Here is a 23483-nt window from a genome sequence, read left to right as displayed (position 1 = left end):
TGTTACGGAGAACACCACCTTTACGGAGAAACCCACGGGAATCGATTCACATTGATGGGACTATATCTACACGTTGAGGATAATCACGGATAAAATTTGAAAAAAAAAAAAAAAGTTATACAATGACGCCAGCCTCCCATTCCAAAAAGGCAGTCCAGTATAATAAAATGTTGTAACATGATCAATCGCGGAGCATTGCTGAGTATGCATCCGTTCCTTCGAACTTGAGCTAGTGACAAACCAAAAGGAAGAATCATGAGCTGCTCGTCTTCGCAGGTCCCGTCCTGCGCTCCGTCTCTACCACTTCATCCTCATCTTCGTAGAGATAGTCGTCCTCGTCTTCCACTGGCTGACCGAAAATATTGTTCCAAACACCATCCCAAAGACCTTTCTTCGTGACCAGGCCGCCGACAAGGAGGATCGGGAGCTGCCAAATACTGGCCCAGAAGAGGCTTCGAGCACTGCCGTTGGCCCCCTGATGCTTCCAAAATTTGTACGCCTCTTTGACTAGCCAGCCATTGGCAACGGTGCTTCCAACCAGGAAACCATTCCCGACAACACCGACCCACCAGAGACCGATGGAGATTGGGAACATAAGAATAGAATATCGGAGTGCGACACGGGCATTTGCGGCGGGATTAGTCCAAGCGAGCATCCTGTACCCGGCTCCTTTGTAATCATCGCGAATCATGTAGGACAACGCATTGAAATGAGGAAATTGCCATGCGAAGAGAATGCCACCCAGGAGCCAGCCACCGATGCTGTCCTTACTGAACAGCATATCCTGCCAGCTGTCGTGGCCAGTGGTCGCTGTCTGGCCTGCCGCAGCGGTCCAACCCATCAGCGGAGGAATGCCTCCTACCACGGCGCCCACCCAGGTGTTGATCACGGATATACGCTTCAGCGGTGTATATACAAAGGCATAGAGACAGATATTACCGGCGGAGAGCGCGGTCGTCGTAGGGTTCGTTCCGATGTATAGCAAACCGAGGCCCACAGCAGCAGTCGCAATCGCAAATAATGCCGCAGCACGACGTGACAGCAGCCCGCGCACTAACGGCCGGTTCCGTGTCCGTGACATAAGAGCATCGTATTTAGGTTCAAGGAGCATATTCAAGGTATTCGCGCTGCATGAAGACAAGAAGGTTCCCGCGGTCAAGTAGAGAAAGGTCAAGGTCGAGGTTGAGAGAGTCGGTAGAGGTGTCATTGAAGGGTCAAGAGTGAGAAGAGAGGAGATCGGGTACATTCCATATGCGGAGGTAGTCGTCAATACGATCAGGAACGAGAGACGAGGCTTTGTGAGGGCGAGAAACGCGGCCAACTTGCGGCGCAGGGACGTCGCAGGGAGAGCTGATGAGATGGTGGACAGCTGCGACGAGGCATCAGGGGGAAGTTCGGGTTCTGCAGCGTTATTCTTGGCCAGCTCTTCCTTTAACCGCTTCCTCCGGCGATGAGGTAACTCTTGTGACGTAGATTGAGGAGCAATCGACTCCGAAGCGGCCGCATTCTGTAATAATGCATTGTCGGAACTAGTTCGAGAGGAGCTATTGACGGCGGACAAGGACGCTAGTAAGCCATCTTTGTCTGTGGATCCATCAGCTGTTCGATTCGCAGAAAAATAAGTCTTTTGAATAGTCGAGGAGGAGGATTCATGATCGGCAATGCCAGCCCGCAGCCGAGAGGAGGAGAGGAAGCTGCGAACTGCGATAGGTCGCCGTGAGGGTGCGAGTCGTGAAAAGCATTGAGAACACAGGCGAGCAGGATCTCGCGCCAATCCAGACCTCAGCAACGAGGACCGGAGAAGAATCATGGCGGAAGGAACATGGATGGAGAGAGATAAAGCCACGATAGGACGATCTAGATCATGAGATGAAGCTCGGAAGAGTCGCGATTGACAGAGCAGAAATTCCCCGGCGAGCCACAAAGACCACAGCCGCAGGAATGTACCGTACCGCCTTGTGGAGTTATTATCATTGTCGTTGTTGCCCTTGCGAGTATTATTCTTAGGATCCGTCGTGCTGCATCGTCAATCAAACCACAGAGAAAGTCCTTTGGCCTGTAGACTCGCGCCATGGATACGCTCCAAAAGGTCGTTATTGACCCTCTTCAACCCATCCTCCGTCCTATCTCGTCCGCTCTCCCGCAACCTGTTCACGATGTCATCATCTCCCTGATCGGATCGCCATGCCACAGCGCTCTTCTCCTCGACCTTGATGTCACCAAGGATCCTGCTTGCACGTCTCTTGCTATCTCCAAGGCTCTGGGTATTGCTATCGTGGGTGCAAGCGCCATCGTGAAGGTTCCGCAGATCCTGAAGCTTATCCGCTCGCGATCCTCTGCCGGCGTGTCCTTTGTCTCCTACGCCCTCGAAACCGCTAGCCTGTTGATCACCCTTTCCTACGGCGTGCGCAACCAGTTTCCGTTCAGTACATACGGAGAGTCTGCCTTGATTGCGGTGCAGGATGTGGTCGTTGGAGTTCTGGTGTTGACCTTTGCGGATCGCCCTACGGCTGCTGCGGCCTTCATTGCAGTGGTTGCTGCCAGTGTGTATGCGCTGCTCTTTGATCAGACCCTGGTGGATGCGCAGACCATGTCGTATCTACAGGCTGGCGCTGGTGCTCTTGGCGTGGCCAGCAAGGCGCCTCAAATCTACACAATCTGGAGGGAGGGAGGAACCGGACAGCTGAGTGCCTTTGCGGTAGGTGTTTCTCTGTCTACTGATACCTGAGGAGACGCAACTGATTTGGTAACAGGTGTTCAACTACCTCGTCGGTTCTCTTTCTCGCATCTTTACCACGCTGCAAGAAGTTGACGACAAGCTCATTCTGTATGGATTTATTGCTGGGTTTGTCCTAAACGTTATCCTGGCGGCACAGATGGTCTACTACTGGAAGAGCCCGGCGCAGCCCCAGAAGCAAGCTGCTCGGGTCTCTAGGCCAGTGGAAAAGGTTCCTGCTGCTGAAAGCACAGGAGTATCGCCCAAGCCCTCTGCAAAGTCGCCCACCACACGCAGACGGGGTTAGATTAGTCGCTTTGACAATTCTTATCAGAACGCCTGAAGACAATTTCCAATTTCTTTGAAACCATCCCCGCGTACTCTGATCAACGGTCAAGTGCTCGCAGCCATCAGCGCTGCGTCGGCAGTGTCCCCGTAGTCATATACCGTAGAATATCCTCCAAGGGAACCACAGGTCCAGCTGCTTTCTGCTGCGGCTGCTGCTGCTGCTGCCGTAACCCCGGCGTAGGCGCCGCAATATCAAACTCCAATCCAGCGGCCCCACCAGACTTGCGTCGTACTCCAACAACCTCCATCTCTTCTTCCTCTCCTTCCCCTTCCTCCTCACTCTCACTCTCATCCTCATCCTCCAACTGCCTCCTCAACCCGGTAACCACATTCTGAACGCCCATCTCCGTCTCTTCAAGCGTGAAATTCCCACCCCAGTTCCTCCTCCTCGCCTCCTGGTTCGCCTCGACAGGCGCCCAGTCCCACAGCTCCGCGAGCGCACCCTCACTCAACGCATCCCGGTCCTCAAGCGCAGACGCACCCGCCCGCCGACCGCGCGATACCCAGTCCTCAACCCGGGGGTCGAGTTTCGTGCGGAGGAGTTGTTCGAGCGTAGGAGCCTGCGTGCGGCCGGGGTACGAGGGGCCGGGGTAGGCGACGAGCGCGGAGAGGAGGTCGCGGTTGTCGGAGAGGTGGTCGGAGACGCTGAGGAGGTTGTTTGAGATGATGCTTGCTTGGGATTGGAGGGAGGACCTGCGTCAGCGATTAGCCCTTTTCGCTTGAGGGGCGAGGATTGGATGCCAGGTTGAGGGGGGGGTGTACCAGGATGGAAGCGGGTCGCTTTGGTTTAAGCTGCCGATTAGGGAGGCTAGGGAGCGGGTGAGCTGGACGAGACGGTGGCGGGATTGTTCGAGGACTTTTATCTGGTCTTGGTCTAGGGAGGTCATTTTGCTGGTGTAGGTGTTTGGTGTGGATTGCGACGGAGTCGTTGATGCTGGTGGGGAGGTATGCGCTTTGGACGATGACGGTGATAGGTGCAGGGAGAAGATGTACCGAGACGATAGCTTGAAGGTGTCTTGTTGTCTATGGGCAACCCCACAGCTTCAAACGCATAGGGCTAGATCATGGCATTTCATACGGGTCTAGTACACAGTCTCTGATACAGTCGCCCAGAACATCGATATCTGAGGAGCATGTTCAATTACTACGACTCCGCATCTCAGAACTGCAAGATAACCGCTCGATTGCTAAAAATACCGCCCTCACCACCACAAAATCTCAAGCAGCAGGATCCTTCGACACAACCATCCTTCACCATTGGTATCTTGGCATCTTTGGCTGAAACTCTTGAAAAGCAATCAGTCCAAGCTCACAGATGCTGCAGATGTTGCTGGGGATAGCCCAAATCCCGTGTTTATTTTTAGATGGATGCCCGTCCTGATCCTTCGGCCGAGGAGGGGCTGGTCGGTGATCGCTACCTTGGCTCTCACCAGAAAAGGGTATAAAAAGGCGAAAGACTCTGATGGACAGTCTCATAAAGTTTTTGAAGAGTTACTATGTATCAGCTTTGATATCTGTCAATGATTTCTGCTCAGCTATGGTCACTCGTTGCTAGGTATTGCTCGCCAACTGGTCAACCCGCCAGCAACATCAACATCACGACACAACATGATTCGCTCAAACGCCTGAGGGGAAAAGGAATGAAGAGTTAATCGGACGATTAAGGAGGGTATATTAACGTCATTTGACGATTTCAACATGCGATTCATTATGCATAAGAAAGGGAAGAACCGGGGAAAGGAAAGAGTTTCTGGCAACGGATAGTGGCCTGCACTGACAAGCTTGATCACCATTCACACTACTCGATCAGTACCTCTCTACACGTTTTCCCAACGAAGCCCATGGGGTTCCATGCATCAGCAGGTCATCAAGGGAACAATATCGACTTTTACACACGGCCTCACAGCTCACTGCTTCTGGGGGGGTGAGACAATGCGCTCAGGAAAATATGTCTGAGCGCCATATCCCTTCTCATGCTCTGGAGAATGGGTGGCAGATGGAACTGTGACAGGGGATTGGGTGACCTCGACATGATTGGACTTGGAGAATCCCACCTCCTGGGTACGCCCATCCGTGTCGACAAAGTTGAAGCCATTTCCAGACCCTGGGTGGTGCATCGGTGGGCTATACATTCCATTCTTGGCAGGATCAGCCCACGCCCCGTGAGCTGGGGTACTGATCGTGGTATCGTTCCACCGCGCACGAAGATGGCCCGAACGGCGGTTCTTGCGAGCCTGCTTGCGTCGCCAGCGGATAAAAAAGAAGCATCCCACTGCGAGGATACAGATCAGGATCACAAATCCCAGGATCGGGAGCGCAATGATCAAAGCCAGGTGGCTGGTGCCTGAGTTGGCCTTCGCGGAGGGAGAGATCAGGTCGACTGTGGATTGGGGCAGCATTGACTCGCTGAAGATTCTACTCGGGCTGATAGGAAAGGCTTTGTCGGTAGGTGTTCGGAAGTGGCAATTGTAGCGAAGAGCTTCTAAGACTGCACCGTTCACAAGGCTGTCAGTGACTGGCGATTCCAGGCCGGAATAAGGTAAGAAAGGGAAAGCAACACACAATTTGCGAGGTAGACCTGAGAATCGGTCATATTGCTGGTCAAATTATAGCAAAACTCGCACTGGCTGATGACATTGTCCGCGAAAGACGAAGCAGCACACCAGGTATCGAAGTTGATTCCACTCGGATCATGCAAGTCATACTCGAGGGCCGAGGATAATGACTGGCAGGAAACCACGCAGGGAGAAGAGATATTGGCAACCTGTTCAGGGAAGCCGTACACGCAGCTGCTAAAGGCGTACCGGAGATTGTCTGAAGCTTAGCATCAGCGACTACACTTTCCATTGCCGCCAAAATGTCGAATATACGTACAAAGTCCCCATTCGACATCCGTCTGCCCCGAAGACGTATCGCCGTAAGTGCTCTCCAATTGGCACTCCAAGCAGTTTTGAAAGTCGGACCCCGTCGTGGTTTGGCTGAACTGCTCGTCCAAACAAACGATCTCGGAAGATGTGGTGTTCGAGGACACTTTATTGCAGACACTAGCGCACGGCGAGCCGGGCGTCGTCTTCAACCCGATAACCACAGGTGTAAGGTGACCGAGGAGCAAGAAAGCAGCCGCCAAAAGCGACGTAGATTTCGGCTTTTGGCTCAAGAAGCCGATCATCTTGAATGATGAACCGGACCGATCAATGCAGGCTGATGCTGATTTATCACTGCAAGTTTGAGGAAAGAATAGGCGACACGCCGTGGGTTCGATGGCCGGGCATCGAATTGACAGCGCAGTGATCGAAAACGATAGCCCAAGGAAGAAGAATCGACAGGAAGTAGCCGGTCAAAAGAGCAAAGATGACAGGTAGGTCACGTTCTTGAGTCAATTATCACCATCGCTAGGTTGACATACCGGTACTCCTCGTGGATTGATAAAGAACCCGACCGGAGGCAACGTGCTGCAGCATGGCCAGGTCGACTTTCTCCTTCCAGGATCTGTCGGGACGTCGCTCGTAGGGTGCAAGCTAGTCAAGTACGATTAAGCATGCACCATGAGCAATGGTGCTTGTCTGGGCGCTAAGACACACGCTCGCAGAGGCAGAGAACACTGGCCAGTTACTGGTCTACCATCATCCCCCGCGACTGGTTGCAAGAGAAGCGGGCCCAGGGCTGGTAATGAAGCCAGCAACCGACCAGTAGTAACTCCCCGTGGCCATTTGGAAGTGTCTTGGAGGAGAGTTAGTTGTGTGACGGGAGTCGACGAGGGACTGGAGATGTGATTGTGACTCGGCCTGCAGGTGGTCATCTCGGCTCGCGTTGGCCCTGGCAGGAGGCTATGATTCGTCGATCACTAGCGAACCCCTCATTCAACTGCCCAGCTACCTTACTACCTTCGCAGTAGGCTGGTAGAAAGTACTTTACAGGTAGACAATACAGTACTTGGACTCACTCTTCGTTGTTTGCGTCCTTGATTGGAGGAACGATGTCCAGGAATTTAGATTGCGGTTGCCAGGTCCTTCTGTCTTTTTGTCCTCGGAAGTACAGTGCCGGTGTTGTCTGAATCCAGATCATCTAGAAAGACATCTTTTGCAGGTACCTACTGCAGTCTAACAAAGGTGATGGACAAGTAGGTCAGTGATAATAGCCGCTTGTACTGAGTACAAAGCAGCTACCTGGACCCATCCCTGCATCAAGACGTGACTAATCTTAATCAACTATCCTCTGTCCGAACAAGTAGAATAATTCTCCATAGTACCCATGATGATGGCATGATATGATAAGGAATGATCAAAAAACTCCCTCCCTAACAAATTCATACATGGTAGATACTGGCCAGGCCAACCTGGTTTGTGCTGGGAAGAGAAGGCTAGAGAGGTCACATAGACCAGAAAATCAAGAACCAGCCTCCCATATGAAAAAGATGGGACTCCAAAATGCAAATTGTATATCCGATTGCGCTCTCGCTGGTGGCACAAAAGGTAGTGAATCATAATCATCAAGAAATTTCTTGAGCAGAAAGTCATCCTCCAGCCAGAAGGCCTCATAAAATGAAGTTCTGTGAAAAACGAACTAGAAATGGAGATTGTAGTAGGGACAGTACGGAGATCGAACACGAGCGCTACCCGTAGAGCTCATCGTAGGAGGGCACCAACTCTTGCTCCCGGACTGGCTCAGCCTCTCGGGGCTTTGGGCGACGAGCGAATTTCTGTTCTTGAAATGGAGAACAAGACATATGTCGAGAATCCTCAGGTGAAACTGACGGTACTGAGGACGTAAAGCTCGTATGCTTAGAACTGGTGGTCCCCGACACCGATGCTGTCAGCTCGGTGGCGTTGCTCTGTTGACTGCATCGGCGCATTCGCGAGGTGACAGAGAGCGGGGGTGACTTGGACGCTCGACTATAGTCATCCATGTCTGCGTTGAGTTTGAGACGATTTAATTCTCGCGGAAGCCGTTTGGGCCCCTTTGGCGGTGGAATGATGTCTTCTTCGGCTTCATCGCTGGAGCATATTTCATCCCAAGGATTGACAAGGCCCCTCTGCTCACTTACAATTCCACGGTGCTCTGAGACCTTCTGCGTGGATAAATCTTTTGTTGATCGACTTCGTAGCTTTGCATCGTAGTGTCCCGTGGGTATTGTCATAGCAGAATCGACTGACGATTTGCGTTCTTCCGTGTCCCCAGAATGCAGGGTCGATTCGGGGCGAGAAGAGCTACTCTCTCGATGTCGAGCCTCTGGTGAACTATGCCTTCGCCGTTGTTCCGAAGGCATCTCAGGGGCAACATTCAAGTTGATCCTAGAAGGCTGGTCCCACTGACTCCAGGAGCCTTCGGTGGGATAAGTGATTGATACATCGCCCCATCGAGAATGCAGTTCGGAAGACAGCTTGCGCTTCCTCCTCAACTTGCGAATAATAGCCGTCATGATCACGATAGGGGTTTTCATGGAATGTACCCCGAAAAGAAGATAACTTCTCAAGAAAGACTCAGGCGACAATACTGCCACACCGTCTTGAAGGCAAAATTTATGTATTCCTCTCCTACCGAGACTCCCCCAAGTGAGTCAAAAGGAAGTCAGGCTTTGTAGGTAGAGGAAACAGGAGTGAGACTGGACAGCCGACGGCCTGCATGGGTTGAGGATAATTCATAACACATCCATCAAACACAATCAAATGACAGCCACATAGCTCTATGTGACATGATCCGAAAGAAAAGATCTCCTGAAGAAGACCGCTCGAGTAGACGGCATCCTAGACGGGAGTCATGCGAGACAAAGACGCGTTACGGACCCGACAGTTTGGTTCAACCCCCCTTCAGGTGAAAGCCAACGGACCGCCACCAAGAAACTTCCCAAAGAAGATCGTCTTTGGGCATCGCGGCGGTTTTGAAGCGGGACGTGGAATGGCAGACGGTGACTGGTCCTGAAGACCCAGGCAGAGCACTTTCTAGGCAGGGTAGACAGCAGGCTGCAGTCTCTGGCCTGCAAGCCGTAGTAATAAACAAGAGGGGTACATCGCGGGAGGAGTAAGAAACATTGCAAGGAAGGAGAAATTGCGGCGTAGTCACCTCACAGCGCTTGCCGAAGCAGCCAAGCGATCATGGATGTTGGTCAACTAGGTTGCACACAACGACGCACGCAGCTGTCCGTCTTCTTGGCGTGGCGCTTGCTCACCAGCAATACTGCTCGAAGCAGGACCAGGGGGAGCCGTATCAATCAATTAAGCCTCGAGAAGAGGCGGGATGGTCGCAAGTGCGCAATGGAAGATGACCGACTACGAAGAGACTACGGCAGTAGCATCTTCCAACACCGCGGTTGACTCTCGTCAATAATCGCATCCAGGATGAAGAGCTCCGTTCATCTGCATAGTGCCTAAATTGCCAGGTAATGGCCTAGATGGTCAGGCTATGTAATCGAAGGAGTCAGCGTAAATGTCTCAAGGGTCACGATGCGGCTGAGGAAGAGGTTCGACCAATACTGGGGGAAGATTCTCAGTGTGGATGGAGGGTCATGGTAAGACTTACTAGGATCTGTTATGGGCACGCCCATGATGCTCATCGCTATCATATCATCGTGTGAGTGACTGAATGGAGATGGATACTTGAGACAGACAGGGATCGTCAGCAAAAGGGAGGGGCAGAACGAGCTGAAGCTCTATCCTCAAACAGGAAGGCTCTTCCTTCATTTCCCCCAAGCGGAGTAGTGCATCCCTCACCTGTTTCCGTTCTCTCTTATTCAGAACCGACAAGGCATCATAATATCACAAATTAAGTTGGATATCGTCAGAAACGAGCCCTGGAACCAACACTCGGCGATTATTTGAGTGTGTTGTCGTTGGTTGAGAAGCGAACAAGCACAAGGTTGATCGTCCCGCAGTCTGTCGATGGGGGGCCAAGTGAACCGAACCATCCACAGAGCTTATCTACGCGCCGTGATGGGGCATCAGCTCTTGTCCTATTAGTCGAATCACAGTCATTCCGTGTTGTTTTCCTACAGGTTGAGATTCCGGACTGACTGGATCTAGATGAATAGACCAACTTGTTCTCAGCACTTGACAGGGAGAAGACATCATCGTCTGACAACTTCGTGACAAGGACGAACAAATGACGAAACTTGCTATTTCGCCGTTGCTCCGGCCGAATCGAATAGCACTACGGAGTACGTACTCTCTCGATTACATTCCGTCAGTCATTTCAGTGCTCGACATACTGGATCCAGGCTAGTGACACTCGAAAGGGCAGGGATATATATTGACAGTCAACCATAACCTGCACATGGCCAGTCCGCCTCAGATCGAGATTTGGAAAATGAGTGCGTGTACTGAGTACTTACACTTCCCCGAGTCTAGTCAGATGTAACGTCACAGCTGCTATCAAGCTTGGTTATGATATGGACCCATGAAAAGAAATACTTCGAAGCGGAGATTCCCGACGACGCCAGTCGAGCTATTTCCACGAGTTGGCCCATAGAACGACCAACTACTCTTTCGCTTTGGGATATTGTCCACAAAGAGATGCAAATTCTTTGTATGAGAGAGAGTAAGCAAATAATACTGTTAGTCTACCAAGACGCAGATCTGATGGCATCGTACTGGATCTGTATGGACGTAGTAGATGTGCCAGGTCATGGACCTCCTACTAGTCTCACAACTTGATGTTGGATGTAGTTCTGATTATGAGGCAGTGGCTCGAGTCTACTTTTAGGGAGGCTTAGTACCCAGGACGGGCTAGGATCCTTGACATGTACACGTAGCAAGTAGAAGTTGATACCTCTGTGATCCTATATCTCATCTCATAAGCAAAGTAATTCAGACCAAGCCACTGATCTGAGCAGAGCTCAAGCAAATCTAGCTATCCAGCAACAATATATCGAACGAGCGATCCAAATCACAAGCCAAACACCAGGATTTTCGAAATCCTCTGGCTGCTACCTTCCGAACCAAGCAAAGCGACCGAAACACAAACAGCAACCAGCAGGGCCCTTCCGTGCCGCACACTTCACCAGATAATGAAATTGGCTTTGACGATAGCATTAAGCTGAAATATCCTCGGGTCCATGTCGAGATGCCTGCCACCCGCATCGTTCTCGGCGTCCTTCCAGAATGCAGGCAAGGGCTGCTCGTTTCCTCGCCATTCGAGATCTGTCATTTGCAAGGGAGCAAAGCTGAGTCCAGCCTTCCTGGCTAATATTTCTGCTCTGCGACCTGCATCCTTCATTGCCGCTTGCGCAGCCTTGAATTCTAGAGACTGGCTCGCCTCATCGCTCAGTAGCCAATAAAGTTCCAAGATTTCGACGCCGTTATGGCCATTGAGCTTCTTCTCCACATCGCGCATAAAGTTCACATCTCCGAAGCCCATTCTGTACGTCGTCTGAGAGCGGTAGGTGCGCGCGCGTGCCGACCTCGGATTAGCTTTTGCAACACCAGTATCACTTTTCCATTCCGACCAGGTTCGGGTGGGTTCAAGAACATGAATTGACTGTGGTGGGAATGCCTGCATCAGGGTTTGAGCACAAGCCATTTCCTTCCTGATAACAGCTCTATTGGATTCGCCAGAGAGATTCGTTCCAAAAACAAGAACGGCCTCGTCAGCCTGTTGTTGGACAGTTGCGAAACCATACAGGCATAGGCGCCCTGCTATCATTTCATCCATGCTGATACGCAAATGGGTATCCGCGTGAGGTGCGTCCGTCTGGGTACTGTGTAACGAAAGTAACAACTGAGATAAAAATAGGGAAGATTATATGGCAGAGACGAGAAAATAGGGCATTAGAGAGAAGCCTCCGCCGGACGTGATGTCTCGAGAGACTGGAAGAAAATAAGTCGAAAAGTTTGGAAAGCTGGGGCGGTTTTGAGGTAGCAAATCCTGAGTCTGAACATTCCTTCCACGCCAGGCACGATGATGGCAAAGAGAAAGGAAGGAGGTGAGTCCTCCCATTCAGACTTGATGATGATTCCTTCCTCGCGCCTCAGCTCTTGACTGTCCTCGAGGAGACTTGGGATCCCATCATGATTGACGTTTATTTGTCCTAGTACGGCTGCTGCCAATTGCTGAGTGCAGCATTCAGAGTCGACTTGCTGAATCAATCGCCAACTGGAGCCTCTTCCACGATCCCAGGGCTCTGGTTGCTGCTGCTTTAGGCTGGAATTCTTCTTCGTGCATCCTTGTCAAATACTTCAAGAGATATCCAACCTTGAAATCCCGGTGAAACCATGCTGAGTGGTCAGCTTGATTTTCTCAGTCAGAGAATGCGAGGGATGCAATCCCAAAGACAGACTACTGATAGCTAGTTTGTGATGCATGATACGAGGAAAAGCTGTTCTTGGTGGCGCCGGACAACAAGCCAGCGATGGTGAGTTGGCCTGTTCATGTTCCAAGCAAAAGCATGGAAATATAACGCCGATACGGAAATTGCTTTCCAGTTGGTGTATGCATACTCGGGAACCTGGACGAACCCGCCACATTGAATGTTTCATTCATGAAGTCGTTGTCATTATTTCTGTTGCTTCTGAGCCAACGATCACGAGAAGAACAAGAGTAAGAAAATCCATGACCCAACACCATGCGCCATCGCTAATATCCATTTACGCCGTTCCAATGGACAGAGACATCGAGACATCGTCCTAACGCCAAAATATGGTCAACCGATACGAGTCAGGTGTCTCATCATCAGTTGAGATTTGTGATCAATCTCGAAAGTACCGGTTTTGGTCTCCTAGGTGGCCTTGGCATCTGCTCGAGTGTGCTTGAGTCCACAGGAACCACATTGGCCTGGAAGAGACTGTCTGATTGTATCGAATCTCGTGTCGAATCTGGCGAGGGTCCCAGAAATGACGGCGCTGGTGGCTGCAATAGTTGTGGCAATGGCGAGTCGTCGTTCAGATGTGGGACAGGCTGGTTGCGAAGCTGTGACGAAACTCTCACAGAAGCATTATCGACTGGCTGGAGCGGCGGTTGTCTCATCGCAGCGAGCTTCACGGCCGGTGGAATATCGATATCCCTGTACCTGGACGGGTCATAGACCGGTACGTGCAAAGTCTGATATGCTGGTGGTTGGTCATTGATATCGTCAGAGTGGGCACGGTAGATGGAGAGCGAAGATGAGGGTCGACCCGGCATGGTTGCAAGCTCAGCATCGTCTGCCTTCAGCCCTGCCTGGATATGATACGCGAGGAGTTGTTCTTCGCGCCGATGGATGCGATCCCATCTTCGTTTCTTATAGAGGAAGAAGAGTATGCCCGCGGTAACTGATACAGTCGTGTTAGCATCGAAACATGCCGAGGACCCTAATTTGCTAGGGAAAAGTCCTACTCGCAATGGCAGCAACGCCCCCAACGACCACTCCGATGATTATCGAAGTGACATTGTTGGAGCTCCCCGATCCTGAACCATCGGTTGGAGTCGACGAGGCGTGATCGGATTCAACGTGACCTGAATAGGTGGTATCACGCGAAAGGACCATACTGAACAATCGTTCTTCAGAAAAAAAGAAGCAATGGTTGTTCGATACCAATCACATATGCGAAACAATGAGAGGACCCTGATCCGCCTCGCCGGCCTCTCCATCAACGCTGTCAGACCACGCCTCTACGGTGAACGGACGAAAGAGAATATTTAAAACCCGTCATATTGATAAGCTCAGTTCTGACCACGGTCCTTCGTTTCAGAATCATGAGTTTAAAGTTATTTTGAGAATCAAGCAATGCGGGATTGCGGGTGTCATGGACAAAGATAGAAACCGAATCGGAGGACGCTCTGGGAGGATCACTTGCGCTTATCTTGTTTAGTTGATAGTTACAGACAAACGGAAAGCTGAAACGCATGTTGGAATCCTCCCTCGCCCAAAATAGCATCTAAAGAGGTGCTGATTCGGGGATCATTGGCTGAGAGAGTTCGGCGAGTCGGTTGTGCGCGCCCTGACCCCGTATCTCCGCGCTAAGACGAGGGGGAATTGCGATCTGACCCATCTTTCTGCAGATGAGCTGTTCAACCTCGAAGGGTCCTATCTTTGCTTCAGCTGCTGAAGCATATGGCTGCATTGTGAAATTACAAGGACTGACAAGTGATGAAATTAGGACAAGATGATGCATTTCTTCTATCACATTATTGACCGAACGAGTCTAATATGTATGCGCCGCCCTCCAGATTACTCTGCATAAGGTCGATAAACCGCCATTCCCTTTTCTGTCGAGAAGTCTAGGGCGACTCCCTGTCCGATAAAGTAGGTGTATCCTTCCTTCAGATCGAACCGCTTGTCGCCAGGAGCGTTCATTTGACCACAACCCTTTGTGACGATCATAAGACTCGGGCCTAAGATGGCCTTGTGCGTTTCCTTCTCACCCGGCCCCAAACAAGTCGCCAGGACGTTGAATTCGCTGAAGGGCGGGGCATACTCATCGGTTTTCCCATTCATGCCCTTGTCACTCTTTTTCCGTGGTAGGCACACCTCCTCTTTCGAGTGAGGTTTGAACGTTAGCGCCCGCGAGAATAGATCCACACTGTCCCGAGCCGGCCTGGGACAGAATCCTGTGTTCAGGACGTTATCGGACCGTGCCATGCATTCCATGATGTCGCCGTGAAGATATGCGTGCAAACTATCCGCCGGCACACAGACTGCCTCACCGGGTCCGATGCTGAGATAGTTCATCAACAACGCAGCGACCAAATTGCCGTTGTCGTATTCCGAATACTGCTTGCGAAGCCTCCCCAGCATGCCCGGAATATAGCTGTGGGGGCCGAACTGGGACTCGGGAATGTTCTGAAGCTCATTGATCGTTTCGGCAACGACGACCGGAGAGACACTCAGCAGCGCCTTGCAAATCTGCCGCAGAAGCTCGTCATCGAACCTCTCGTGAGGCGGGACGAACCGTTCGAGCGGCTTCAGCTTCATGAGGGCCTCGATTTCTTTCAGTGGTTTGAAGCCGGCAAAGAGCTCAAAGTTAGATAGTGCAATTGCTATTTCGGGTTTGTGGTTGGGGTCGCCGAACTTCTTAGGATCGGCTGCGTTGAGCTTCTCGGCTAAGGCCTTGTCGGGGTGGATTTGAAGTGGAAGGGCTTTGGCGAAGGATAGGATCTGACTATGATTAGTGAAGGTCAGGAGGCCGTTTTTCTCGACAGGGTGTATACCTTGGGTAGAAAGGGAATCTCTGGCCCATATCGATCCAAAACGGCCTTTCCGATCAACTGCGGGTTTTTTTTGATGTAGTCAGCGAGCAACTCGCCCGTGGCGAGAACTTTGGACGGATTTGTCGGGTATGTGCCCATCCACATCTATCTCACGAGTTAACCATTATCAAGCAGCATGGCTACGTGATGAGGCGCCTCCTCACCTCAGAATATGTCTCCGTCTCCTTGATATCACCCGAGCCCGGTGATTTGGCCCAAAGCTGGGCAGCCAGTGCATCCTTGCCCTTTTTGCCCCAAGGGTCGTGCTGTTTTGATACGCCCGTTAGATTTCGAAGCTGTAATTCAAACTGGCGTAGACGAACCTTGCATTCACATTTGATTTGGACCACTGATTCTGCCATTGTGCCGGATGTATGGTGATAGGATTGAGGCGCAGTTGTGAGGGTTGTTGCTCCTGATCCTCAAGCGATCGATTTAGGAAGCAAATGGATATTAATCATGAGCGATGTAGAAAGCAACGAAGAAGATGGCCGGACTCTTGTGACAACGATAAGATGCAATGCGTGGGCATGGCGTCATTCCTGGTATACCCAGTGGAACAGGCGACAGAACAGGAAATTTGCAGATAAACCAGCTCCGCCCATAGCCTGATATCGCAGCGAGCTGGACCAGATGAATCGATGCGACTGTAAAGAGGTGAAGAAGGGATGCAAACCCGCCAATAGGAAATATGAGCGAGCGATTGAGGGTCTTCCATACGTTGCGTTGGAGTTTTCTGACGTCGACTGGTGATGGGAACTGACGTCAGGATATGAACACTCGACCTCGGGTACCTTACCTTTCTACTTGTTATGCATGTATGCAGTATGCATGTATGCATGTAATGCTCATTGGATTATTATCGTCAGCCATAGGTAGGATTAGGAATGAATATAGACGTGATAATTTGAGCTCTGTAGGTGTAGGGTATTGGTTTTGATACTTTTATTTACCACCTTAGTATGGAGACCCGGCGTGCGATTTACGGGGTAGTGTCCAACTGCCTATACCAAGTTATACAAGATGTACTGAGTTGATAAGAGGATAAGGGAGCAGGTACTGGATGCCAGAGTGTCATTACCATTATCATTGTTCTCTTAACACCATGAAGTTGCCAATATGTAAAGACGACGCCAATCCACCAACGCCTTGAAATATGCCGCTCGCGAAAGTCCATCACAGGCCAAAATGCATTTGAGACAAGCAGAACAAATGAAACCACATCATCCATAAATTTCCTCCGCATCAGGCACCATAGTCATAGTCATGCGTTTCGCAGAGACCCGTTTCTTCGCTGCAGACGCCGACGAACCACTCCTCCGAGAGTAGGAGCCGGAGTCCACCCGATCACAGCTGTGACTGAATCCCTCGTCCCAGTTTTCATCGTCCCCGGCTCGGAAACTACCCCCCGAAGAGACCGAGTACGCCCGCGACAGGCGAGAGCGAGCGAATTCCTCCTCGTACCGCGGGTGGGCAGGTATATACCGGAACCGCGACGACGACGACGATGGCGATGGCTCTGGCGTCGGCTCCAGAGATGAAGCGGGAGATGCAGATGGAGACGGCTCGTCGCGCCTGGCGATGTTGGTTCGAGTCGCCGCGGCTGCCTTTTCGGCGACTTCGCTGGGGTAATCCTGGCGGATGGGTCTGTAGGCGAACTGAGCCGGTCGCTCGACGAGGGGTTGGCGTTCGCTTGAGTCATAGTCTGAGATTGAGCTTTTGGATCTAGGCGTCAGACGCATTGAGAGACGCCGTGAGAAGGAGGTCGAGGTCGAGGTCGAGGTCAAGGTTCGGGTTGAGCTTGGGCGTGACTCGGTGGGTTGATGTGTGCGAGGCGCGTATTCCACTTCGTAGGCTGGCTTGCTCTTGCAGGTGCTCCGGCTCCTGCGGGTCGAGGAGGAAGATTGGTGAAGGGTGGAGGGAGTGCATTGTGTCCAGGAGCCGTCTGTTGGCGCGGAGATGGCTGCGTCGCCCCATCTGGTGTGTAGGGAATGTGGTTGCAGCTGCGATTGGGGCTTGGGCGAGTCGTGTTTGCGGAAGATGCTGAGGGGGCGGTTGACGATGTTGGCCATTTTGCTTATATTCAATGTCGCTTTGCTGTGGGTGTAGAGAGATGGCCCATGGTACGGAGTACTCCGGACTGATGCTGGGATCGGAGTATATACAGGTGACACTCGCAGCCCAAGCTGGGAGATCAGTCTGGGGGAGTTGAGGGACTCTGCAATGTCCAAGCACGAGGTCTCGAGAGACAAGGATAAGGCACAGATGATCTTGACGGATGACCACCATCAATCTATGCAATGCAGGACAAGGCCACACTTCAGTCACAAGCACCACCAGAGCAAGCCTGTGGACAAGCTTCGAGACTCTGTTGACCAAGACAACAACGGGTGTATATAAGCTTATCCATGCTGGATATCCAGTTAACGCTGCTTCTTTTTCTAATTATGTTTCATCATCCACTGACGCTCTGAAACAGCCACAAAGAGCTCAAGTTTGCATTAACCCGGCCGATCAAGTTGCCAACATTAGCAACAAGCAACACGCTCCATTGCCGCCAAAGAAAAGAGCGCGGCCGGACGCATTAGCGTCACTTAACAGGCATTGCAGCAGACTAACGTATCCATTCTTAGAAACTTATCCATGTAAGACACCCCGGAAAGTTCGGAATTAGTCTGTAATATGCAGTCAAGTACCATAATTAGTTTACTCTTGGAGGTTCGCTGGAATTGTGCCAAATTTAGCTCACTAGTGACAAGAGGACTGAAGTTGCAGTGCAGCAGCGAAGCGCCCAGTGAGACCTCCTCAGCACTACCAGGAGAAGATGAAACAGCTAATTATGCAGGATTCTGTTTGTAAATGAATTAATCAACTTATCCTGCATGCAACTGGTTTCGTCAGTGAGGATGATTGTCGACTCATGAGGGGTTATGGTTGCCAACTGGGTAACGTCGATTAGACACACCTACAGAGCAACCATGAACTGGAATAGGATATGTATGAGGCACATCTATGCATCGTCTGCTCTAATACAGATCAACGCTCCCTCTTGCTCATGGAATAATCAAGAACGCCGTTTCAAAATGCAGTGGTATAACCCGTGAACAGGTCAAATGACCTGAAAACCAACTCCGAGTCCTTTGCAAGGTCGCCGTGTATGTACTGTCTAATCGAGACTTCCCTGTCGCCAGAAACGCCTTTGCAGGCATCTGTGTAACCCAAATTCATGGTCTAGTACCCCAAGGAAACATCACATGCGAATGAGAGCCGTAAAAGGTCATCATGGTGAGACTTGGATTGCTGTTCGTGGTCTCACAAGCTGGACAAATGTTCGAAAAGGGAAATCGCAGAAAGTGCTTCGTAGACTGACCTCTGTCGCGTCTCTAAGTGGAGGTTTCCAATAATCCCCAATGGTATCATTATGGTGGGAAAGCAGTTCATTTATATTGTCCACCCTGGTTATGCATCAGCCGTAAGAGTGACGGGTTGACGACCCAGTCGAGGTCGAGCTCGCATGAACTGTAGGCGTCATCTGTAGTAAACTGCGTGGAGGCGACATTGTCTTTGAGGACAACAACGACATTCGGGTACTGGCATCGTCGGCAGAGTGTGCAGATGATGGCCAACGTGATGCGCCTACAGAGGAACTCATCACGGACGCTGCTGATGATAAGGACGGCCGAGTTCGGACAGGGCTCTGCTGACCATGCCATGATGCTGGCTGCTCATGGATTGAGGTTCCCCATGAGGCGCCCCGGAAAAGTATCGGTCGCTCTGGAGACGATAGATCCGTTTCGTCATAATCGGAGTCACTACAATATGTTCCGTCTCTGTTGACAGGCAGGTCACTCCGGCGGTCGTCGCTTCGATCTTGAATCTCTTGTCCAACTTTGGCTGAACGACCCGAGATGTGTGACTGTTCGGTGAAAAGTACGCTATGAGACCTCCTCACTTGCGCTGTGGATCGGCGGCCCGAATTGGGGCGCATTCGCTCTATTCGCTCCAGTCCATGATCGTATGAGCTCCTCCGGTTAAGCATGCGTCCGCGCCCTCCACTGCTATCGAGAGACTCGATTGAATACCCATTCAACCCGTGATACCTCAAGTCTATCTGGCTAGGACTGAAGGCGACTCGCGCGCGCATCCTCTGGATAGCCGAGTCTAATGCGAGCTCTATCGCACAGTGGTTCCTGATCCGTCCGAGTTTGGGCCAGGTTGCACGTTCTCCGCTGAGACACGCCTGAAGCATGAATTCAGTCGTCGGATTCTTGAGGATTCGAGGGAAATTTGCGTAGAGAATCTCCGGGTAAATATTGATATCTCCGTAGTATTTCTGGTTCATGATGGACGCCGCTTTGGTGAGGGAGGTGGGGAAGACACCAAGATCCGACAAGACCGTCAACCGGTGCAATATTTCTTCCTTGGCTAGATGCGTCACGGTGTGAAGCCAGCTAGGTGAGGATGACGTTTGCGTTGTCCCACAGCTGGGACCATCGTCCTTCGGAAGGAAAGGAACCACATGAGGATTCACCTGTGAGACGATGAAATGATTGACGTTGAACATCTCAGACAACCTGGTCATGGGCAAATCTCCATCCACCGAGCCATCAATGTACTGCCTGTGAAAATCAGTCCAAGGAACCGCTTCTCCGGTCAATGGATCCTTGGCCATCAGCACAAAGGGTGTGAAAACCAGCGGTACTGAGCAGGAAACAGCTCTATAGCAAGTCAGAACCAAACTTGGCCAAGATATTCAGGGTATGTTGGGCATCAGGATTAAAAAAAACTTACACAGCAGACCAAATCATCACGTTGGGTGCGGTGATGTAGTTCAACAACCTTGGAAGTTCGTACACTCCGGCACTGGAGACACAAATGTTCAGAATCCTCCTCGTCCTGTTGTATGCTTCCTGAAATGTAATGTCGCCAAGCCAGTTTCTCATGACTTTGGCAAGATGTGAAATGTCCAAAAAGGAGCCGTATTTGAGAAACCGCGCTGTTTTCTGCAAGATATTCTCCTCCTTTCCTTCCTCGTCAAAGACGGCAAAATCTCCGTAGGCATAAGTATCCAGAAGCGCTGGTAGCTCATCGTCCGTACGTGTGCAGAAAACGGCACAGACAATACTGCCTGCCGAGGCGCCGGAAATAATGCGGGGGAGCAGTTTTGCTTCCCACAGAGCCTTGAGCACTCCGATATGGTTCATTCCGAACGTGGCGCCTCCCGAGAATAGAAGAGCGCTTCGACCAAACGCCTGTCGCGCGGCGAGGAGTTGATCGAGCATATACTTCAACTCCAACCCATCACACTTCTTTCCAGACAGTTCCACCAACGTTGATATCGTGTCGAGCGCCGTCGTGATGTACCGGTCGATCAAGTCCTTCGTACCGACATGAGAATGCGTGTACAGAGCAACATTGCTCATATTTCCCAGATCGCGACTCAGCGAAGTGCGAATAAGAAAAAGCATCCGGCTGACGTCACAGCTGATGCGGGCTTCTTCCAGCTGTTTGAGACGCTCTTGCACAAGGCGAGGGTTGTATTCGGAACATTCGAACGTCTGTTTCCAGGTATTATTGTCCTCTAATTCATCCAGTTCGCAGGCGCAATTCCTCCACTCCTCGTACGAGACTGCCTAGACCCATGAATTTGGTTTAGCTGGGGACCGACAGCGGCAAGGGAAAGAGGAAGGCTAGCGACTTACATTACGTATTCTGAGGTACAGAACCTGCTTGCGATCTTCAGTATCTGTAAGCGCCTTCCTTTGCTCTCTGGAAGCTCCATCGCGATACGCATTCAGGGTATCTCCAGCCCAGGACAACGAGTTCCGCACCACCGACGGGAACGATGGGATGGAAATCGATTTTGGTAGAATATGGCGCCGCCGTGCCGAGTTCGATGAGATATTGAGCTGATTCCGGGATTTGACACTGCCGTGACATTTAGGTTGCACAATGGGCGAGTCATGAAAAAGCGACATGGTAGTAGGCGTCACGTCGAGGGCAAGCCATCCGTTTGGCGAATGTAGGAGGAACAGAGGGAAAGTTGACCAGAGCAAACCATGAAGATAGACTAGAAGGATGGGGAACAATCTCCTGCAGTCTTCATTCTATCTGTCAAGGTAGAAGCCCTTGGATATTAATAAAATAGATAAATGGAAGAGAGAATGAATGGAATAATCCGTTAATGAATGTACTCCGTAAGCGAATGCTCCTGCCCAGTAAGTCAGTAACAGTTCTCCATCAACCCCAGGAAATCTGCGTGGGGTTTGGCACTTGTCAGCAGTGATCCAGACGTCACGCGGACAGAGTTGGGCCTCAGGTGTGGAGTGGTGGCCCATCGCCACATGATGATGCCAGGTCCAGCAGACCCTCAGTCCATCCCTGTTTTGATGCTGCTCATCATCCTCATTTTCATCGTCTGAAGACTGGAGTAGAGTGCAGTACTTGTGTTATCTGATCTGCGGTTATCTTTTGTTCGCCCTTGATCGGTTACCTCTCATTATTGGTCAATAATCGCTGCAAATGACTCCAGATTTGAGTGGCTTCTGGGTAGATATTGCTTGGCATTTTCATATGCATGAGCCCTCTGATACGACGAGTGTCAAGCTAGAAAGAAGTTGCCGTTTTCGGAATCCATGAGACGCCAGCTGTTAACAGCCGTATGGACACCCGACGTCATTATTTAGCCACATAGGTCTCCCTGCGTGCCCGAGTCGTGATATTTCCTGTCTGGGAATACAAGCATGTGACAGGATCATCAACACGCCTATATACAATTGAGACCTCATCAGGGACTTGGATCCATTGAAATCGGAAGAGAATGACCGGAATCTTCATTCAACATCTAAATGGCTATCTATTGAGTGAAAAGATCTATTGAGTAGAGACAATTTACTATATCTTATAGCCTCCTAGCTCAGCGACCACCATCGCCAAGCAGTCATCTTATCGTACGAGGGATGTCGACGTACGAAATAGTCCCGTTGGAAATGACCGTCCTGTTGAGTAGTCTGCTCGAGCCTGTCCAAATTATTAGCCCATCACGTCTACTTCACCGTGACTCGAATTGGGTGCAAAAGACCTACCTCCATGAGTACTGAGGTACAGTCGATGATGGTCACCATGTTGACGTCCAAACTTCGCTGCCGTCGGCCCACCCACAGCTGTCGACATGTTACTGCCTCCAGGATAGACAACGCGGAGTTCGTTCAAGAGGCCCAGAGCAATATATGCCACACCGTTTTCGTCCAGAGTGAAATCATCAGATCCTGTCAGATTTGAAGCAATGATCTCGGATGCACCGCATGGCTTCCCGTCTTCGTCAATTTCAATTCTGGCCAAAAGACCAGCAGCATAGTTGGTCCAGTAAAGGTATCCTCTGAAGACCTTGATCCCATTGACACCGACGTTCTCTTGCGGATCTGTAACGTAGCTATACTTCATCAGAGGGTCATCGATAATCACATCATATTCTCCAGTCCGGACGTCAACCTTATAGACCCATCCATTGTAGGAATCGGCAACCAAAATGGCGTCTTCATTGAGCGTCGCGGCTCCGTTCACAAGCTGAGAGCCCTCGAGGTCGGTGAGCTTGGTCACTGTGGCATTCGAGAGCACCTCTCCTGTCCAGGACACCTTCAAAGTACTGAAATCGACTCTGAATATGTAATTGGTCGAGTTGGGTAACAACATCATAGTCTCGTCGTAGAGACCAGCCACAGCCACATAGAACTCGTCATATCTGGTCTCCGCGATTCCCAAGACACCATCATACTTGCCAGCACTGGCACCTTCGGCCCAGCTATGAATCACTATCGGCTGCAATCTCCCCTCGGGATCGACTTGCAAGATCCGCGGGTTGAGCAGTTCGGTGGCCAAAACTTCGCCTGAATGTCGGATGGCAAGATTTTCGATCCAGGAACTAGGTCCAAAATTGGCGAGTTGTTTCACTTTCAAACTCGGAGGCCGTTGACTGGCTGATCTGGCCGCAGTGGCAGCTGTGGAAGCAAGGCCGATAAGGGTGGAAACCAAAATAAATACACCAGAAACGAATATCATCATGTGAGAAGATAAATTTGCTCGTTGCTCTTCAGCTTGGAAATGTTTGAAGCGATACCATGAGGAAACTAAAGACGGTGCATCGAATGCGCGGGTTGTACGGTCTTATAATACCTTCGACGTTGCGCACAGAGTGCTTCCCTCTTCACCTATCAAGCCCTGAGCTTCAAAGAACGGTGTATGCAACTGCTCAATAATTTGAATC

The 23483-nt window shown here is 51.0% G+C and overlaps 10 protein-coding genes across 10 annotated transcripts; 1 reads left to right on the top strand and 9 right to left on the bottom strand.

The window, feature by feature from the left end:
• Window positions 1-253: 253 nt before the first annotated feature.
• On the bottom strand, window positions 254-1810 carry cox10 (protoheme IX farnesyltransferase; the record flags this gene model as incomplete). The annotated part of the gene is made up of 1 exon (XM_026761028.1): window positions 254-1810. The coding sequence occupies one exon, from the start codon at window positions 1808-1810 to the stop codon at window positions 254-256; it is 1557 nt and encodes a 518-aa protein (XP_026616921.1).
• Window positions 1811-2071: 261 nt separating this feature from the next.
• On the top strand, window positions 2072-3023 carry CDV56_107352 (putative monosaccharide-P-dolichol utilization protein; the record flags this gene model as incomplete). Its single annotated transcript, XM_026760971.1, has 2 exons — window positions 2072-2698; window positions 2754-3023. The coding sequence occupies 2 exons, from the start codon at window positions 2072-2074 to the stop codon at window positions 3021-3023; spliced, it is 897 nt and encodes a 298-aa protein (XP_026616920.1).
• A 103-nt stretch (window positions 3024-3126) lies between these two features.
• med8 (RNA polymerase II mediator complex subunit MED8) lies at window positions 3127-3951 on the bottom strand (the record flags this gene model as incomplete). The annotated part of the gene is made up of 2 exons (XM_026760918.1): window positions 3127-3757; window positions 3827-3951. 2 exons carry the CDS (start codon window positions 3949-3951, stop codon window positions 3127-3129), a joined length of 756 nt encoding a protein of 251 aa, XP_026616919.1.
• Window positions 3952-4971: 1020 nt separating this feature from the next.
• Window positions 4972-6233, bottom strand: CDV56_107198 (uncharacterized protein; the record flags this gene model as incomplete). Its single annotated transcript, XM_026760817.1, has 3 exons — window positions 4972-5552; window positions 5627-5878; window positions 5939-6233. 3 exons carry the CDS (start codon window positions 6231-6233, stop codon window positions 4972-4974), a joined length of 1128 nt encoding a protein of 375 aa, XP_026616918.1.
• Window positions 6234-7676: 1443 nt separating this feature from the next.
• On the bottom strand, window positions 7677-8483 carry CDV56_107092 (uncharacterized protein; the record flags this gene model as incomplete). Its single annotated transcript, XM_026760711.1, has 1 exon — window positions 7677-8483. One exon carries the CDS (start codon window positions 8481-8483, stop codon window positions 7677-7679), a length of 807 nt encoding a protein of 268 aa, XP_026616917.1.
• Window positions 8484-11053: 2570 nt separating this feature from the next.
• On the bottom strand, window positions 11054-11707 carry CDV56_106928 (SIMPL domain-containing protein; the record flags this gene model as incomplete). The annotated part of the gene is made up of 1 exon (XM_026760547.1): window positions 11054-11707. One exon carries the CDS (start codon window positions 11705-11707, stop codon window positions 11054-11056), a length of 654 nt encoding a protein of 217 aa, XP_026616916.1.
• Window positions 11708-12724: 1017 nt separating this feature from the next.
• Window positions 12725-13517, bottom strand: CDV56_106830 (uncharacterized protein; the record flags this gene model as incomplete). The annotated part of the gene is made up of 2 exons (XM_026760449.1): window positions 12725-13302; window positions 13367-13517. 2 exons carry the CDS (start codon window positions 13515-13517, stop codon window positions 12725-12727), a joined length of 729 nt encoding a protein of 242 aa, XP_026616915.1.
• Window positions 13518-14201: 684 nt separating this feature from the next.
• On the bottom strand, window positions 14202-15582 carry CDV56_106716 (uncharacterized protein; the record flags this gene model as incomplete). The annotated part of the gene is made up of 4 exons (XM_026760335.1): window positions 14202-15128; window positions 15182-15325; window positions 15385-15486; window positions 15544-15582. 4 exons carry the CDS (start codon window positions 15580-15582, stop codon window positions 14202-14204), a joined length of 1212 nt encoding a protein of 403 aa, XP_026616914.1.
• Window positions 15583-16443: 861 nt separating this feature from the next.
• On the bottom strand, window positions 16444-17292 carry CDV56_106623 (uncharacterized protein; the record flags this gene model as incomplete). The annotated part of the gene is made up of 1 exon (XM_026760242.1): window positions 16444-17292. The coding sequence occupies one exon, from the start codon at window positions 17290-17292 to the stop codon at window positions 16444-16446; it is 849 nt and encodes a 282-aa protein (XP_026616913.1).
• Window positions 17293-18657: 1365 nt separating this feature from the next.
• On the bottom strand, window positions 18658-23281 carry CDV56_106239 (putative Patatin family phospholipase; the record flags this gene model as incomplete). The annotated part of the gene is made up of 6 exons (XM_026759858.1): window positions 18658-18810; window positions 18861-19938; window positions 20012-20853; window positions 20923-21148; window positions 22192-22240; window positions 22306-23281. 6 exons carry the CDS (start codon window positions 23279-23281, stop codon window positions 18658-18660), a joined length of 3324 nt encoding a protein of 1107 aa, XP_026616912.1.
• Between the last annotated feature and the right edge of the window lie 202 nt (window positions 23282-23483).

Source organism: Aspergillus thermomutatus (assembly GCF_002237265.1).
Source record: "Aspergillus thermomutatus strain HMR AF 39 chromosome Unknown NODE_32, whole genome shotgun sequence".
Taxonomy (NCBI): Eukaryota; Fungi; Ascomycota; class Eurotiomycetes; order Eurotiales; family Aspergillaceae; genus Aspergillus; species Aspergillus thermomutatus.
This window is presented reverse-complemented; position numbering and strand designations above follow the sequence as displayed.